This window comes from Telopea speciosissima, chromosome 6 (genome assembly GCF_018873765.1).
Source record: "Telopea speciosissima isolate NSW1024214 ecotype Mountain lineage chromosome 6, Tspe_v1, whole genome shotgun sequence".
Classification (NCBI taxonomy): Eukaryota; Viridiplantae; Streptophyta; class Magnoliopsida; order Proteales; family Proteaceae; genus Telopea; species Telopea speciosissima.
The window spans coordinates 66928618-66948229 of NC_057921.1; the positions used below are offsets into that span (position 1 = coordinate 66928618).

At 36.7% G+C, this 19612-nt stretch overlaps 2 protein-coding genes across 2 annotated transcripts; one reads left to right on the forward strand and one right to left on the reverse strand.

Moving 5' to 3' along the window:
- The first annotated feature begins 10669 nt into the window (after positions 1–10669).
- Positions 10670–14433, forward strand: LOC122663818 (signal recognition particle 19 kDa protein-like). The gene is made up of 3 exons (XM_043859468.1): positions 10670–10873; positions 11066–11165; positions 14045–14433. The coding sequence occupies exons 1-3, from the start codon at positions 10697–10699 to the stop codon at positions 14173–14175; spliced, it is 408 nt and encodes a 135-aa protein (XP_043715403.1). The 5' UTR covers positions 10670–10696; the 3' UTR covers positions 14176–14433.
- Positions 14434–15851: 1418 nt separating this feature from the next.
- LOC122663955 (protein kish-like) lies at positions 15852–19356 on the reverse strand. Its single transcript, XM_043859625.1, has 5 exons — positions 19338–19356; positions 19197–19260; positions 18982–19088; positions 17919–17953; positions 15852–16057 (listed from the first exon to the last, which is right to left on the reverse strand). The coding sequence occupies exons 2-5, from the start codon at positions 19197–19199 to the stop codon at positions 15990–15992; spliced, it is 213 nt and encodes a 70-aa protein (XP_043715560.1). The 5' UTR covers positions 19200–19260; positions 19338–19356; the 3' UTR covers positions 15852–15989.
- Positions 19357–19612: the final 256 nt, after the last annotated feature.

Below are 19612 nucleotides of genomic sequence, written 5' to 3' on the forward strand. Positions count from 1 at the left end.
TTGAACTCTTGATTCCCCCACCCCTCCTTTCTCTTGCTTAAGTTATAAGCATCTTCAATTGTAAAAGAAAAAGATGAAAATATAAATTTAACCTAATTTTTTTTTTTTGTCCGATAATGATTAATATTATTCATTGGGAAAGAGAACGCTACTTGGTTGTGCAGCGCACGCTGCCCATGTACCTTGACATAGGGGTGTACAAAATGATCATTGCACCCCCTAGATCCCCAAAAATGACCAGGGTGCAGCAGTCATTTCGCACACCCTCATGTCAAGGCGCAGGGGTGGCGTATGTGGCACAACTGGGAGTCGTTCTTTCTCGCTTGTTTATTTGTTGATAAAAATATGTTAGAGTTTTCCTCCACCCACCAACCCTTCTTTCAGCCATTAGATGGGAATATATAAAATAGAGAATGACATTTCGGATCTTTATCTAGTAGGGACAATGTAGTTATGACCCTCTGTGCGTGGGTTAAAATTTTACCAACAGTGAATGGAGACTTGTTTACCTGGAAACAAAAATGGACTCACCTAAATTTTTTTTTTAAAAAACAAGATCAAAAGGTACGGAATGGAGATTAAAATCCTCTGTAGTTTGGACTTCTTGCGGTGCCTTACAGTTTGGGCGCTCAACACGTGGACGATGCTTCATCCAACGGTGCGAGCTCCATTGACCCAATTTTTTTTTTTCTTTCTTTCTTCTCGAGCTCGACACTGATGGATGTCGCATCTTCCACGTGTCGAGCTCTTAGGCCCGAAAATCTTACATGTAAAACTTTACATGGCATATTTTATATGCTGAAAATTTTACATGGAATATTTTACATGTTGAAAATATGTAACATTTTACATGGCATATTTTACATGTTGAAAATAGGTAAAAATTTACATGTTGAAATTTTTACGTGGCATATTTTACATGTTGAATTTTTACATGGAAAATTTTATTTCGTAAATGCAAAATTTTCAACATGTAAAAGGCACTGAATGGGGATTAAAATCCTTTGTAGTTCGGGCATCTTGCGGCGCCTTGTAGTTTGGGCCTGAGAGCTCGACATGTAAAATTTTACCTTTTTCTTTTTTTTCTTTTACATGGCAAATTTTATTTTGTAAAATGTAAAATTTTACATGTTGAAACTTTTTCTTATGTTTGTTTCCATTAAAAAAAAAAAACCAAACATTGGAGCACTTTTCAACATTCAATTTTACATCTAAAAGTTTTTTGAAGTGAAAATTTTCAAATAAATATTTTCGTCGAAACAAAGGGAACCTTATTAGGGAAATCTGTCTTTCGGGTTGATTGATTGTTCTTAGATGATAGTCAACTATTAATTTACAAGAAAATCTTGTTTGTAAGCAATGTTGGTGAAAAAAAAGTACTTACTTTATTTATTTATTTATTTTTGCCTCTTTTAGTATAATAGGTCTTTATTTTTTCAGTGATGACAAATCTTGTCATTTCATATGCCTACTCAAAAAAAGTTGCAACTTTTGATAATGACAAAACGATGAGTCATTTTCAAATTATTTTATTTATTTATTATTTTTATTTTTGTGTGGGGAGTGTACCGCCCATGCCCAGACACAATGGGGGCGAAATGACTGCCCCACTCTCTGTGAAAGGTGGAAATCCCATCCCGAATATGCCTCTACGCCCCTTCTCAGTGGTCCCTATGCTCGTGCAGGGGCCATGTTCCGCCATAAAGAACGGTCTCCCATCTATTTTTTTACCCCTACATTAAGGTCTCATTACAATAGAGAAAATCAGTAGATTCACAAAGAAGTTTTATAGGAAGTCTTATAACATGGGAAAATTCTTTCTAACTTTATGGTTCAATTGCAATATCTATAATTGGGTTGATTGTGATATGCATGTAGATATACTAAATTTTTGGGGGTCAATCTATGGTGAAATATCAAGAAATATCTTTTCAATGTATCAATTGCTAAAGATTCCATTCCCAAGAGGTTTGTGTTAAGCTACATTTTCTTGGTAAAATGTGTTAAGCTACATTGAATAATGAATAAATTGACTTTGTTCAATGTAGTGGTCGTTGACGTTAAAATCTTACCATATTTTTTTGGGTAGAAATCTTACCATTTTATATATATACATATGTTTTTGGTTGAAAGAAGCTTTATTGGAAGAAAGGGCAAGTTACAGCCGAGACATCCTGGTAACATAAATTCAGGAGCCAAGGATTGGAATTTAGCCAAACTATCCTACTTGCAGAGGATAAGGCCTTCCTAACTAGGGAATCGGCAACACCGTTCCTATCCCTAGAAACATGATTAAAGGAAATAGATGTAAACTGACTCGCTAAGCATCGAATATCATGGATGAAACTGCCAATAGATAGAGGGGCAGGATCATCACCGTTGATATAAGAGATCAGGGCGGCGCAATCAGATTCCACCAAAATATGACGCACTCCAGCTTCCACCGCCGCTAAGAGGCCTGCTCGAACAGCCATGGATTCGCCCATCAAAATATCACTCATAGTTACTGGATCTGATATGGCCAGAATGCTGTGTCCCAGATCATTCCTTATGATGAAGCCTATTCCACCGTTGGACTCTCCTCTAGGTAAGGCTGCATTAGTGTTGAGCTTCACTTGATCATGTGGAGGAGGAATCCACTGCCTCTGATCGGTGGACGACGATTCGACCAAGGACTGTGATGTGTAGATAGGACTTTGAGACAGCTTCCCAAACTCCTCGCAGGCCATCTATGCATGATTAATTACTTCCTCAGGGGTCCAACTTTTAAGCTTGAAGATACGATCATTCCTAGCGATCCATAAAGACCAACACATGAACACAAACAAACTCAAGGTCTCCCTCCCCTCTTTCTTGCTTGCAAAGGTCAGCCGCTTCCAACTTTGAACCACCCCTGCTAGCTTAATCTCTTTGTTCATAGGAATGATGAAGTTCAAATTACTTCCAAACCAAGAGGCTTTAGCAAAGTCGCAATTGAAGAGAATATGATCGGTGGATTCTAAAGCAAAACCGCAGGCAGAGCAGCTAGGATCTATAGGAACTTGCCTCTTAGCAAGCCCTTCCCCTGAAGCGATGCCGTGGGCACAGCAGCGCTAGAGAAATGCTTTGATTTTGGGGGGGGGGGGGCATGCAGTTCCAAATACGTTTCCAATCTGACGGGGCGATGTCCTCCCACTTGTTCCTTCTAGAAGATGAAGGTTGTAGTGACATGAGATGATCCCTCTGATTCGCTTGGACATGATAGGTTGACTTCACAGGAAAAAACCCCATTCGTAGATCCTCCCCAAATCAGAATCTCTTCCTTCGGTGTTAAGCTTAAGGGAATTTTCAAAATCGCTGCAATGTCGGATGTCGAATTTCATATGTATATTTGAAAGATGTATAGGTGTGACATCTCTTGATAGTGAAATAATCATTTTCAAATTTTGTATAAAAAAACATTTTTTACACCTATTGAGAATATGACAAAACCAATCAAATGAATGATACATGTTCTAAATACACTGGAGTCCATCATAAGAAGTCAGCTTACGGATTAATTGTCGCCCAGTTGATGCCATGGGACTATGAAAGATGGAAACAGAGGAGTTGACTGATAAAAACGGATAACAACGATTATGTAATATCAATTTATTGGCATCATCATCAAAAGTGGCTTCCAATTGGTCATAAATTATTAGCTATGTGTGGGGTTTGTATGGTGAACAAAAATAATTAATCAAGAAATTGGTCAACTTTGACAAATAATAAGTTAAAAGAAATCTGTCATTCTGACAATCTATTTTGTAATTGTTCCCTTAAATAAACCTTTAAATTTTACTATTGAACCGATGCATGCTTGGGTGGTTATGTTTTATTACGTGGACAATGCTGTAAAAAATGAGAAATTTCTTCTCGCTTTTAAATGTAAAGAAGAAGTTAAGCCAATTTAAAAGGAACTTGTGATGAAATATATTTTTTAAATATAATTATATTTTTATTTTTATTTCATAATGTACAAACAGTACAAAATGTGAATCACATAATAGTGTATGAGGGTAGATAGAGATGAAGGTTAGATTTGATCCTCATATGTAAGGATTATAATAAGTCAACAAATTTTTTAGTTGAGCTACTCTAATAGTCAATATTTAGAACTCTTATATAGAAATAATTATTCTAGAGTATTAGGCACTTCCCCTAGTTGAAACTTGATAGTTGAGATATGTGTGGATCTTTTATGATATGGACACACCCACATTTGTTGATGATAGGCGTTGAAGAATCAAATCGGTTGAATCGACTGATTTGAATTAGAATTGTCATGTTTGTATCTATAACATTTGCCACCCTTTCTTTCTTTTGGAATAAGAGAAAATCAATGAAATCTATCTCTTGTAACAATATTCTCAAGTTATTGAATAAATAACTCATAAATTTTGTTAATTTTTTGTTTCTTCTCCTTGATTGTATTTTTAGGGTTTCAATCGATAATGGCCAATGTTGGCTAATTCGGATCCAACCAGAATTAGAATTGGTACATTGGCTAATTCGGATCCAACCAGAATTAGAATTGGCAACAACTGATCTCATCCTCAATCGCATACTCTTGGACTTTGTGTTGTCGCATCATTATGTATTTCAATTATCATTGGAAGGCTAGTTGGATCTTGAAACCAAATAAATCAGAAAAAAAAGAAGTTTATTTTTGGGATTTGGATCTATGTATCATTCAAACCTTCTATCAATATATAAAATTAGGGAAAATACTCTTGAGCCCAAGGCGTACACTAAACCTTTTCACATATATCATAATAGTAATTTTTTTAAAGAGAAGAGAAACAACAATTAAAAAAACATAAACGTGAGAGATTATAGAGTACCCTCATTGCTCAGAGGACCCTATCCCATTAAATTATTTAATAAAAATAAAAGATCTAAAAATGTAATACAAAACACATGCGATGGTGTAATGTCGTGTTTCGTAACACTTCTAAATGTGATTTTGATATTCTTTTGCCATGTAGAAATATATATAGAACAAATAACATGTTTGATAAGTTTTATTAGTTTTTTCTCAAATATGTGGAACACAAAATTTGAGGGTATTAATTCAGAAACGAAAATCAAAATTGAAACTGACTGTTTAAAAGTAACTGATTTGAATAAAAAATTTCGATTCAGAATTTTGAAGTTAGACTAAATTCTTCCATGTGAATGGAATCGAATAGTGTAACTCTAGTGTTGAATTGTATGGAATTACCTACCATGGATTTATTTGTTGAGTAATTAAAAAGGATTGAAAGGTATGAGATTTGACAATTTATTGGGATTGAATTAATAAAGGTAGAATTTTATTTTCACAATTTTATTTATTTCAGATTTTCAACAGGTTATTCTTACTTAAATCGAATTTGAATTAAATTACAAAATTGTGTACGAATGAATGAAGCAATCGGATTCAAATTTTTGAGGTTATGAAAATTATTCGATTTTAATTTATAATCAAAAGCAAACCTAGAAACCGAATTAATAAAAAGGGAAATTTATGTTTACCACCCCTGTGGTTCAAACTATTACATCTATCACCCTTAAAATTTGATCTATTTCAAAAACCTTCCCTATATTTTGAAATATTCTTAGAACTGTATCCCTATCTTTAGATTAAAACACTTAAGTGATGATGCCATCATCCAAATTTAATATAAATACCCATAATACCTTTAATAGACTTCGTTCCATATTTACCACCATTTGGGAGCCCCTGCTATTCCGGCGACCACTTGCTGCTCCGACAGGTTCTTCTTCTTCTTCTAGAAGCAAGAAAAGAAGCAGAGAAGAAGAACCTATCGGAGCAACAGGTGCTCCCTAACCCTTCTCACTCCAATTGCGTATGCAACGGTAACAATGGTGAGGTGGGATTAGTTTATTAATAACAAATAAGAAAGGGCAAAACTATCTTCTCAAATTAAAACTAACAAAGTTAACACTCAAGGATACAGACGTAATTTAAAATATTTCAGAGATAGTAGACATAATAATTTGAAACTACAGGGATGGTAAACGTAAATTTCCCGAACAAAAATAGAAACGGAGAAACATTCGCCTGAATAAAGTGTTTCTTTGTTTCCGGAACAAAGCGCTCGACCAGTGAAGGCTCCAACCATAGTCACCAGCCTCGTCCTCAGATAGCAGAGACCATAGCAGGTACTCTCCTTCCCCTCTCTCTCTCTCATTTGTTTATCTGTTTCTCTCTTAATCGATTTCGTCGCAGCATTAGTTCTTACAAACACTTGGTAGCATTAGTTTTTCTTTGTGAGGTCCAAAGATCTGCTGTTTTTTTTTTCCTTTTTTCTGACGATGTTTTGATCCACAACTCTCTTAACCCCCAACCTCACAATCATCGACGGAGCACGCTCTTCCCAGAGTCGCCATAACGGAGCACGGCCTTGCACCGGTATGTACACCTCTCCTCTCCCTGTCGTCTTCCCCGATTTGAGTCTGAGTTTCAAAAGGGAAGCCCTATTCCTAGATTTCTCCAGTCGGAATCAGTACTAGAGAAGCGCTCATTGCATATCAACATTTCAAACAAAGATCAATTACGGGTTCCCTAGATTTTAGCCTGAAATTGCTGGTTCTTCTGTTATTGGAGGCTTCACCTTCTTCTCCAAATCAATATCGGGTTCCGCCTTTGTCCTAATATCATTATCTGACCCATCTATTGGGTTCTTAAACAGGTCGGTAAGGTGGAGTCCTTTCGCAGTTCCATGCCATTTTAACGCCTTCTGGCGTGGTTCTTAAAGGGGAGAAGAGATAAAAACTCTCGACTTCTGTTTGGATTCATTCTCAGGTACCAACGTTCTGTTGTTGTTTATGCCACTTCTAAGCCATCTTCGTTTTCTCTGAAATTTCCTATCAGGAAATGCTAATGGACATTTGCCGTACGAATGTTAATCTCCCCACTTTGTCCTAATATTACTCTCCGACCCATCTTTTGGGCTCTTAAACAGGGTCAGTATGGTGGAGTTACTGGAGTCCTTACTTTCTCTTTCGATTTGAGTTTCTATTTTCTTATTTTTCCTTGCACTTATTCAATTTTTTCTGATCAACAATTACATCTCTTTCTTGATATTGGTGACATACAGTGTTAAGACCAGTTTTCTTCCATCTTATTCTTATCACAACTCTCCCAATTTAGTTCAGTTTGACCTCAGATTTCATAGCAAGCAGTCATTTATTTACATGTACTATTGATTTCTGAGATAAATTTTAAGTTTCAAACTTATATTTATTCATATCTAGTTTCTGCCCTGTTTCTCCTGCTGAAAGCATCCAATCACAACACCTATTTGACACAGAATTTTGAGATTTTCTGCCATTAAATAGAACTGGTGATTAGGGCCACTTGATCAGATTTCCAGGGCTAATGGACCAGCCAGTTTCAGAGTTGTCAAAATCCTCCCCAGAACACCCTCTAGTTTGTCATTATCAGTTTCCCTTACCTTCTCCTTACTTCTCTGTTTTCTTTTTATATTCAACAATAGTTGTTATCAGTTTTCTTAGTGTATATCGTCAAACACATTCTGCTAGTTTGATTCTATTTCAGTCAACCAGTCAAGACCAAATCAGTTCTCCATTATACTATTGTTCATTTTTTCTGTTGTATCCACCCTGCTAAGTCCCAAATCTAAGGATTTAGAGCACCGATGTACATTAGCAATCTGATGGTACTATATGTTTGAAAAATTGCACATTATATAATTTATCTACCGATCAGAAAAATGAAACAAGTACCAATGGCAAAATACCACAGAACGTAAGATATTGTCACTCATATAACTTACAATGAAGTATGAGTACACTTGAACATCAATAGCCTCTATAAATGGAGCCATCTGCCATCCTGAAATGCAAGTAGTTATGTAAGGGAACAAAGAGAAGCTCATAGAGAGAGTAAAGATGAATCCCCAAATTGCACTATTGTATACATATTCATAGGTGTAGATACATAAATTTAATTAGAATGTAATGAAACCAGAAACCAGAAACCAGAAATTAAACCACCACCAAACACACTAAACAATATGCATGAGTAAGGTAACAACACACCAATATGTAAGTTAAAATTCCAACCTACTCATCATGTGCTCTTCAAATTCACACTTTGAAGTCAGATAAAAGGACCAATAGTTGAATTTATAGGGAAACAAAAATCAATTGAACCAAGAATCTACATTAAGAAAGGTTCAACCTGGGATTTCAGAACTCGGATCCGAAGTAAAATAGGGATTCCAATTGATGAAGTTTTAGAACAGCACTTGCTACATGTCCAGTACTGTTGTCTAACAGTAAGTTTAAAAAGAATTCGAGAAATCCTACTTAAATCTCAAATGTATCATTCAATATAAAATATTGGTGTGGTTGAAGTGCTAGAAGTGCTTCTGTTAAAGTACCTTCCTAACGTGTTTGTTATTTTTTCTGATTCAGAAACACTTCTTCCTTCCTATTAACATACATGTTTCACGCCGCAGAATAAAAAACACTTCTAGCTCATAAACACTTATGTGGAACATAAGTATTACCAAACAGGGCCTTATTCTCTTTCGGATTTTCTTCTGTAGTTGTAACTGTCTGTCTCTCATCGGATTTTAACAACATTGTATCAATGAAACCTTGTGATGATCCATGTGATCTTCAGCAGCTTGCATGTATCTGTCAATGAGCTTCTCCAGTAACTTGGCAGCAACCTTTTTAACAGCCTTCATACGACACATTTTTGGTGCTTCAGGCCATTCTTTTTTGTTGTAATTGTTGTTTAGAAAGTGTCTTGTGGTAGTGCTTCTGGGTTTCAGTTTCCAAATTAAGAATTTTCAAAAGCCTTTCTTTTACCTCGCATCCTGATTTATTGCTAGTTGTGCTAATCCTCCTTTACTCCTATTGGTGAGAAAGAAAGCTTTTGTCATGAATGACTTTATTTTAAATTTAAAAATGGACTACACTCTTTGCATTCCATCTGAAGAGATACAGAAGGTTGTGTTTTAATATCATTAAAGGCTCTGAAACACTTGAATGGATCGGGATAGGATGAGCTAATGAGTCGTGGTTACTTTTTTCTTTTAAATCCATAAATGTTGATATCTTTTCTTGCCACTTAATCTATGTTATTTTCAGTCCTTTTCTTTTAACATCTCAAACTTACATCATAGTGTCATACATTAGTTCTACTATGATTCAGCTTATGTTGAAACATTATGATTTTTTAAGGAAGTTATCCATGATGTATAACTTCAGAGGGATGATTGGTAAATCTAAAAGATAAAACAAGGAATGTAAAAATTACATCTAATTTAGGAGTAGCTCTGATACATAATAAGTTGCGAGAAAGTCATTTGAGGTTCAATGGACATGTGTTAACAGAGGTCTTTGAGTGCTCCAGTACAGTGGGGGTGATTTGATTCAAATTGGAGGAGCTAAAAGAGTCAGGTGTAGGCCTAAAATGACTCTAGGAGAAGTGGTAATGAAAGACATGCATAGCTTAAGACTAGTAACAAGTATGATTTTGAATAGAGCTGATCGGAGGAAAAAGATCCATGTAGCCAACCCCATTCAGTTGGGATAAGGCTGAGTTTAGTTGAGTTGTTATCCATGATGCCATCAGATAAGATTTTAAATGCATATTAGAATTTAATGTGTTCGAGAAAAATGCTATTATTTAATGATAATTTTTTTGTAATTGTTGGATAGTTAAAACTTACCATGTGGTCAGTATTGTTGGTGTAACAGTAGTTTTGTAATGAATTCCAAATCCTACTTAAATTCCAATATATCATTCAGTATTGAAATTGGATGTTGTTGAAGTGCTAGAAGTGCGTCTGTTAAAGCACCTTTCAAATGCGTTTCTGTTTCTTTTCTGATTCAGAAACACTTCTTATGCTCTGTTGTCAAACAAAAAGACACTTCCAGCTCAAAAATACTCCCTGGGAATAGTAAACACCTCACCCTCGCGAATTATGATGATCGAGGATGTTAAACTGAGTTACCCAGATCCTGGGTTTCGGAACAGTTCACAACCAGTCTTGGTTTGGGTCTGAAAACCATGTCACAATATGTCCCCTTGTTTGGGCAGGTGGTATGCTACTACAATCGGACTGTCACTCAGCCCACTTACTAGCCCTATGCCCAGATTCGTTGGACCATAGTTTCACTGTCTGAAACAGAATTTGGCCTGTATAGCTGTTTATTCTATCACCATTTACAGTTGGATCTGTAATTCTTCTGCAAGACTGCAACTGGAACTGTTCTATTTTGTTATTTTATTGTTCAAAGAGGATTACTCCGTTGTGTTAACCCAACAACTCACTCCACTCTATTCTGGCAGCGGTACCTCTCTATCTCTCTGTGAGATCTCCTCTTGCTGTTTTCTGCCATGATCTAGGGTTTTCCACATTTAGTCGGTCATTATCTGTTTCCGAAAACATCAGAACCCATACTACAATTTGAATTCTGCCATGTCAGGATTCAACTCATTTGGATCACAAATCCTAAAGAACTAACCGAGCTTTCTATTCAACCCTCTTATTTGATGGTGCTTTGTGGCATGTCGATTCCGAGAATTGTTTCAGTCTTCAACTTTGAAGACAATGTCTAATCATCCTTACAGCATTTGTTTAAGTGCTTTAGCTCTATAATATATTGTTGTCTGCTTTTTGTATCAGGTATGGATGGAGCATTGCCTAATACAAAGAAGTGGATTGTGCTTTATCCCATCTATATAAATTCAAAGAAAACTATAGCCGAAGGACGGAGAATTAGCACTACTAAAGCATGTGAAAATCCCACTTGTGTTGAGATCGGTGATTGCTGCAACTATCTTAAGCTACCGTCTGTAATCGAGGTCTTTTAGTCATTTTCCGTAATTTAATTTTGGTTGATGGTCCCCTTGCATTCTTTTAGCAAATTTGCAACTCTTTGTGTGGTTCCTTTCCTTCCCTTCTACACCCTTTAATTGCTTAATGAAAATGACATGGGGTATGTGAAATAAGGTTGCCAACTTATATCTACAATTCATGGTGCTTTATACTTACAGATTGATAAGGCATATCCACGTGATTTCATGCAAAGAGGGAGAGTGAGGGTATTGCTGAAAAAAGAAGATGGAACTTTGTATAATCCGGCTATAGCTTCACGTAAGTGTAACACTCTTCCCTCCTCCCAGTGTCCTTTGCGTTGGAAGTGCCCACTAGGTCTTAATTCTTGTTGATGCATGATCAGACAGATTTAATCTTTCATGTTGATCGAATGATAGTGAACATGAGATTGTTTCTTACAAGTTTGCCATTATCTTTTACGTACCCGTACCCCTTTTGGGCATTCTGGTTAATTACGATCCTTCCATTCCTCTTGGTAAGCTTGCTATAAATTACAGTTTTGCCACTATAATTTAGTTTATGTTGCCATTTGTGGGCCCCTAGCACTCAACTTAGGGTCTTGGACCGTTAGATCACATCAGTTTGGGATTGCAATTTTTTGAAGATTGGTACTTGCATGGCATGGTGGTTGTTATTATTGGAGCTTATTTGCTCAGATTTATTTTTATGTTGCCATTTGTGGGCCCCTAGCACTCAACTTAGGGTCTTGGACCGTTAGATCACATCAGTTTGGGATTGCAATTTTTTGAAGATTGGTACTTGCATGGCATGATGGTTGTTATTATTGGAGCTTATTTGCTCAGATTTATTTAAATCTGGCCTATCTGGGATTTTATTTGCTACCGTGAGGGGGTGATTGGAATTATTTTATTTGGATCTTATTTATGGGATTTATGTGATGCTCATCCTTCTTGATGCTGGTTGTTATTGCCATATGATGGTGGATTGTTCTCTATTACATCCTCTACATAATTTGTCCTCGTGTAATGCTACCCATGAGGGGGAGATCGGAGATTATTATTTGCTCAGCTCAACTCAACTCATTAGTTGAAGATTATTATTATTTATTTGTTCATGTCATCTGCTCGTGTCTTCAACAACAATTTTATCTATGAAGATTGTTACTTGTGGTATTCAGCAACAATGCAATTTATCTGATCCACAACAACTTTTTACTGTCTGATTCATAGCAACCTAATGTTGTCTAGTCCCCAACAACCTAATGCTGCCGCTTGGTTTGTAGTAACTTATATTGCATTTTTTTCAGTGGTCCGCCATAACCTATACTGCATTTTTATCAGTGGTCCACAGTAACTTATATTGCATTTTTATCAGTGGTCCACAATAACCTATACTACACTTTTGCCTGGTTCGCAGCAACCTATGTTGCAATTTTATCTGTGACCTCTATTTGGGGCTCATAAGTGCATTGATATTTGCACTTTTAACTGTCTTACTACTTGCCTTCCTTGAGATAGGCTTATGATGTAGCCTTTGAATACTGCACTTTTATTTGTCTTCTTTGTGTAGATTACTATTTACTACCTGGCTTCCTTGGGAAGAGCTTATGATGTTGCTGTTGCTGATATGATATTTTGGATTGCGAATTGGTGTTCTCTATCACATATTTTGTTCGTTTCTGGCTGGATTTATTCGACACAAAATTTTTCTCTATTTTTGCTGTTGATGATTGATATGCTTGAGTTGGTATTTCTATTAGAATGAAGTTCTCTATATGCTTATTGGCGTCTATAACTGCTATTTATGTTCAAGACTGGTGCTGCTTTTAATATTTGTTCTTGTTGTTCCAAACTGAAGCCTTTGATATATACACACCAGCTTGAGGGGGAGTGTTAAGATATGTACTGCGTTTAGTCATGATAAGGGAGTGTTCCTATTGTGTTATGTTTGGTCTTCTTTAGTTTTCCTGGTTGGAGTCTAGTTAGATTTAGTTGTGCGTGTGTATGTCTTGTAAATTACACAGAGTTTGACTCTGATTTTACTTGTTAAAAATAGTTCATTGGCAGACCATGATAGGTAGACTGAATCTATAGTGGGTTCAATAAATCTTCTCTCTTCCACTTGTAGGTACTGGTTCCAGGTTGTGTGTTTGTCACAAAGGGTTTTGATTTTAGTTGCCCTCAAATTATTTCAGAAAGGAAATGCTGCTGGATCTTTGAGGGATGTTGCTAGGCTGCTAGCCAGCATCGATGATTGCTTTGCTCCAAAAGCAATAGATCTCATCTCTTTCTGGGATTTCCAATTTGATCTCTTGAATCCTGACGTTGTTGGCTCTCTGTCAGTCTTCATTCTTTCTTTTTCTAGAACATTGCAATGGCCAACCGCCAGCTTTGTTTGCATTTTTCGCTGTGGGTCTGGCCAACATTTTTTAATTCTGTGCTTTTTTATAGGTTTGTGGCCAGCATTCTATGGTATTTTCATACTCCCCAGGGATTCCCCCCTCCCCCAATTCTTTAGGTTTCTGTCTCTCCCCCCCTTGATGAAATCTTTTGGTTTTTTCATAAGAGGAAAAAAAAATAAAGGAAGCTGGAATTTCATTGAAAAAGGAAGAAAAGTTTTTGAGACTATCCTTTCATTTTTAGACTCCTTTAGACTACATAGGATTACTAAAAACCACAAAAGGACTGCTTGTCCAGTCCATTTGCACATTATTCGTGAAGGAATCCTATTGGTTTAAAGATTGTTTAATATTTCCTTCTGTTGGGCATTTTTCAGTGAGAAACTGGAGGTCCAGCCTCCCTTCCAAGAAAATTAAAATGAAATGTATTAATGGAACCATGCAATCCATACAACTTCTTCCTCACTACTGTGTGAATTGTGATTGCACAGTTTCGTGTTTCTTTTGTTTCTTTATTGTTTTCTTCTGTATATATAAGCACATCTTTTCTTTCTTCTATATATAGCCCTGTTTGTTTCATTGTAAAATTTCCATGCACATGATATTTTACAAGAAAGTTTTCCTCCATCAAAATTTTTCTCACTTTTCAATGTCATTTTTCACATTTTATGTTAAAACAAACAGTGGAAAATCCTATTTTAGGGGAACATTTTCCTTTTCTGCTTTTCTACATGGAAACAAACGGATTGGTAATTATTCTGTGATGATTATCTTGCAGGAAAACAATTGATGCTCCAGATTGCAGAGATGGTCCCCAGACACCATGGGAGGACCAAGAAACAGGAACCTGCATCAACATCAACAACCGGACACTCCAAATCTGGAAAAGGTGGAAAGAAAAAGAAATAAATTGGGTTTTGCAAGAGCAGAAAGTTCTCCATACCCGCAATTTTTCTTCTTTTTGCTGGCCCTGGTCAACAATGTGGCTCACTTATATCAGGCTTTGAATTTCTCAATTTAATTGATGTTTGTACTCTTTCAAAGGAGCACTTGCTCTTGTTATGCTTTTCATACTAGCTCCTAGGAGAGTTAAATTACAGTTTGGGAATGTTTTTCTGGAAGCCTTCCACAGAATTTAGGTAGGACTTCCCTAAAATGTCACTCAAAGAGGTAAACGAGGATCATAACCTCAGAATTTTACCCATGGACAAAGCTTTGGGATGAGCCTCTTTCAAATCCCTCAAGATTCCCTCCTTTCAGTAGCAGATGTCATCCACTAAGGAACTAAGCAATGGAATATTTAACTTCTCCGTCTATTCTTCCCTCCAAGAAGTAATTGAAAGAAATCAACCAGATACATTTACCACTATTTGAAACTGTAGAAAAGTGGATATGGAAAGAAATTTTATCTAGGAATATCTCAGTTGCCTCTGCATACCGACTTAGTATCAGATTGACACATTAGCATTATTATGCTAATCCTTCTTTCCTTGAAATTTGGCACATCAAAGCACACCACCTTTAAGGTTCAAGTTTTTATCTTCTTGCTTTGAAAGGTACTGAACGCCCGACTTTTGGCTGAGCAAGGTTTCAATATTCCTGCCTGATGTTCTATTTGTAATCATCAAGAGCCTCATCATGGAACATCTTTTCTTCCAATGCACTTGGGCAAGAGCTGTTTGATTCTCTACTAAGCTTTCGCAGCTCATGTATCATAAACTCTTCTAAGCTCATTTTTCTTCTTGGAAAATATTGATGATGGTGACGCGATTCAAATTTGGCAATAAGACATGCACCATTGTTGGCAACTCATTTGGTCTAATATTGGAATTCTGTCCTCGCTCCCTCTTTGAACATCATCCTCATCGATTCATTTTAAAACATACTTGTTGGGAGAGGCCACAAAAATAGGTTTTTAGTTTTAGCTTTGATGGCTCAAGCCTGAGCAACCCTTTCTCCGGCAGAAAATCTGATTCATTGGTTGCAAAGGCATCGGCAGTAAGAATGGGACTAGTTTTCTGTGCTATTGATACAATCCAACCATATTCACCCAAAAGAAGATACAATCCAACCGAAAAAGAATTACTCAACAATCGTTGATTCACTTCGGAATCCTACTAAGCCAAGGTGCATCGTAGAGATCAACCCAGATTGTCGGGGAAGCTGATGGAGAGCATAGAGATTAGATGAATCATGCTGAAATACTTCATCAAAATTTAAAGAATGACCTTGGACAGCTTTTGAAAGTTCCAATCTATGAAAAATCATCGATATCTCATGCATCAGTCTTAAAGCCAAATATTTGAATCCAGTTTGTACAGACAGAATGAAAGATAGGTTTAAGACCCTCTCTAGTGAGCGTAGAGGTCCAGTGAGCAATGAGAGAGGAGCTGGAGTCCTCCAGCAGGACCCACACTTATTAAAGGCAAAAAAGGAAACATTACACACAAGATTGTTTCAGAAAGTATAAGATACCAATTTTTTTGCTACGGAAAAAAAAAATCATTTTCTTGAAATGCAAATTGCCATCTAGTCTGAAGGGACAACGCCCATGTAGATTTTTTTCTTTCTTTCATTTTGGATACTACAACAGATCATTTCTCAATACCATCTATATCACAAAAAAATTGTATAACACCACACGGGTTTAATGGGTGGGTAGCTCCTCATACACAAAAATCAAGGAAGCTACTAGAAGTATACAACCAAACAGAGGTTCATGCTTAGGAAATTATGATCGAAATGCCCATCGTGAAACATCCCACAGCGACCCATGGGCTCAAACGTTCACCTGTTTCAATATAAAAAGGGAACCGTGAGGGCCATAAAACAATCATAAAAAAGATAGATGTACGAGGACTACAAAACATCCAAGTATAGGCAAGGAGACTCACTGTACCCCTGCAACCTAGACTGAAGTACAACCTAACCGTATGCGGGTGGGGGTAGGGAGTGGGGGTTGGGGGAGGTGTGTGTAATGTAGTCCTAGTTCCACAAAAAGATAAAAAAAAGCCTGGTTTTAGTAATAGATTGGTCTGGGCTTCACTTTTTTTGGCCTTTTCAATTATAATGCACTAGAAATAAAGCCCAAAACTTAGGTTTAAAGAGATGCACGAAAAAGTATTTCATTGAATAATTAGTCAGTTGTGGGTTCCATATCAAGAGTCCAAGTTTAAGAATTGTTTAAGAATACTAATCTAAGTTGGTTTCTTTGCTAAGTCTTCCTCTTGTTAGTAAAATTAGAATGTCTAAGAGTCTTAATGTTAAATATATTAGGCTAGTAAGAGTCCTAATCAAGTATTTTGATTTCTATAAATATGTAACCAACCTCCCCCCCCCCCCCCCAAACTCTGATTGATTGAAATATGATATCTGATTTTGAGATTGTTTATTTTAGCAAATTGACTCCCTCCCTGGCTTTATTCTCTCTCTCTCTCTCTCTCTCATCCATCTAGTAAGAATTTTCTCATTTCAATTACTTGACAATTGTCTGAATATTCCATTAACAGATTAGACCCACTGTCCTATGCCCTCTCTCAACCCCAAATTGATTCCCAGCTTCTCTCTCTCCATTCTAATCAATATCTAGTTTTGACCACCAAATAAATCTGCAACATTGTTTATCTTATTGTGGTAATAGGATACTGCATATTTGACTGTTAGACCTGAGATCATATAAATACTACCCATCAGTTCGGGATCTTTGCCATCCATTCCATTGGTGGGCCCATTACCTGCAGGCTGATCTGATCAGTCTGCATCAGTGAGTGTGTCGCATATTTACTCATCTTATTGTTGTCGGAAGTATCACTGGGCTCATCAGAGATGCTTCAAATCAGTTTACAGACTATGTTGATTTGAGGCCGAGGCCTGGGCCTGAGAGGGAAAAGGAGACTACATTTTACCTGGCTTTAGAGTTCAGTAATTAAGAGCATGGACCAAGTACTTAATCATTACTAACCTACCCATCCTTCTTTATCTGATTCTGTATTCCAAAGGTTGACAAGGGTGATCTAGAAATGGATCTAATACTACTAAAATAAAAGCTGATGAAGGTACCAAGTTTCAAATGATGAATTACTTGATCATCAACACTGTACTCGATGGAAGCATTTTAAGGGAGGCAGCTGGACAATTTCATGCTCACTTATCACGTATCCAACTTGAGTATCATACTAAAAAAATATGGCAATAGCTTTTTGTATTTCATTGAGTTTTTGCCTGAAATTTTCAAACTTTCGGTTTTTGGCCACTGGACTGAAGCACCTAAACCCACTGAAACTTAACAGTTTAAAGTCTAATGTATTTTTTTTGGTCATTCTGATCTATTCCCTATCAATGTTAGCAATTCTGCTAAAACCACTATTTAGGTAAAAAACTTTAAACTCCATAATTCAAACAATAGGGGGTTATTGGCCTAGAGCTCTAATAAAATGGCCATTGATACATGAACACAGACAACATAAAGACCACTCCACTGACTTTTATTGCCTGAAAATTTTTCAGAAGTGAGGAACTACCAAAATGCTGAAATTTTAGTTCTTGGAAGCAAACAAAAATGATCACACTAGAGGAAATACACAATTTAGTACAAGCATAACAAGGACAATGACAAAGTTAATATACAGGCAATCAGGAATCAAGGAACTTACCTATTCTGGCAGCCTTCCAAAAGAAGCCTCGAAACCTGCCAGGTTCACAATTCATCAAACCAAAAATATCTTAATTTAGAAAATAAGCACAATTTAATCCACTCAGTATTTGTAGACATCAAAACCTAGGGTTCATAACTTCTAATATACAGCGCGTGGCTACAAACAATATTAAACAATGAATGATTGAATCAGAGATTAAAATAGTCAAGGAACTTAGGAGTGTCACAAATAGGAACGAGATGAGGAAAAGTTGACTAAGATGGTTCTGCCATGAGCAACAAAGCCCAATGAATGCATTAGGGAGAATGCATGCAATATTGAGGAGTGATATGGTGTACATTGTATGTGTTAAAGGGACAGTAGAGAGAGAAGAAACGAGTGCTAACGGTAATGGGAGTAGAAATGACTTAATTGAGTGGAATGGTGGAACAGGACTTCTGCAGCCACCCTCAATTAGTTGGGGCATGTCTCAGTGAGTTGAGTTCTAATACACAGTGACTGCTCCAGTTCTGGCATGAGAGTTCTGTCTGCCCATGACAGCTTCGTCTGATTGCAAGTAAAGGGAAGGGAAGGGAAGGGAATGGAAGGGAAATCAGTTTAAAAATGAAAATAGAATACAAGGAATTTGATTGCAAAATGAAGTAAAATTTAATACCCAAATTTGGCACGTTTTGGAGTTAATTACAAAACGATGTTAGGTAATGATTACAAAGTTTCCATTTGAGATTTGATTTAAATACACTTCCCTTCTCTTTGCCTTGCAACCAGACAGAGCCGAACAGTTCTGTGAACTTTCAGTTTCAATTTTCCGTTTATATGAGCAATGCAAATGACTTTAAGGACAACATATACTTCAGTTATCTCCAAGCATCAAAGTTTAGACAAGCAATTAAGGATGATCCAGTCAAAGAATTTTCAACCTTCCTGAATTCGCTGTATTAATGATAAAGTTTAAGAGATCCTGGCAGAATGGTATAGAAAACCATGAAGTATTTGTGAATACCAACACAATTAAACCCTAGAAAGCTGAAACATATCAATACAGTAGGTTGATCGATACCCAGTTTTCTGTTCGAGGATGGTGGGGAACTGCATCTTCACATAAGTGCAGGAGCAAATAACTAGCAGCACCACCGTCAGAAACGAATGGAAATTGAAAAGCGCAGACTGCCACATCCAAAAAATAAATAAACAAGTTGAAAAACTCCCTGATTTCCTCTCAAAAGTAAATGAATTTTTCCACAAATAATGCTTCACTAAATTTCTTTTTTTTACCATTATCGAATTCTCCTTCAACTGATTGGCTTTCTTTGACTGGATCTACAGAGATAATTCGAGGCTGAAACCAACAAAAATGATAAACAACCAAAAGGAAAGAATAATCCAAAAAATAAGAAGAAAGAGAAGAAGAAGTACCTTATTGAAGGCTGAAGAGAGCTGTCGAGAAATTCACAGCTCCTTATTCCTTTTGTCACCCGCGTGTTAAAGCTCCGACCCTTTCTTCCTCTGAAGCCCTTAAATCCGTAAGCACCCTCGATTTGTTCTCTCTGCGAGTCTGCGTCTCTCTCTGTTTTCTATAATTTGTTATCTCGGAAACGACATTGATGTAACGACTTGTGTGCGTGAGTCACGATTTAAATGTCGTAACCCGGAGTAGCGACTTATAGAAAGTTTTTCTTTTCTTTTAAATG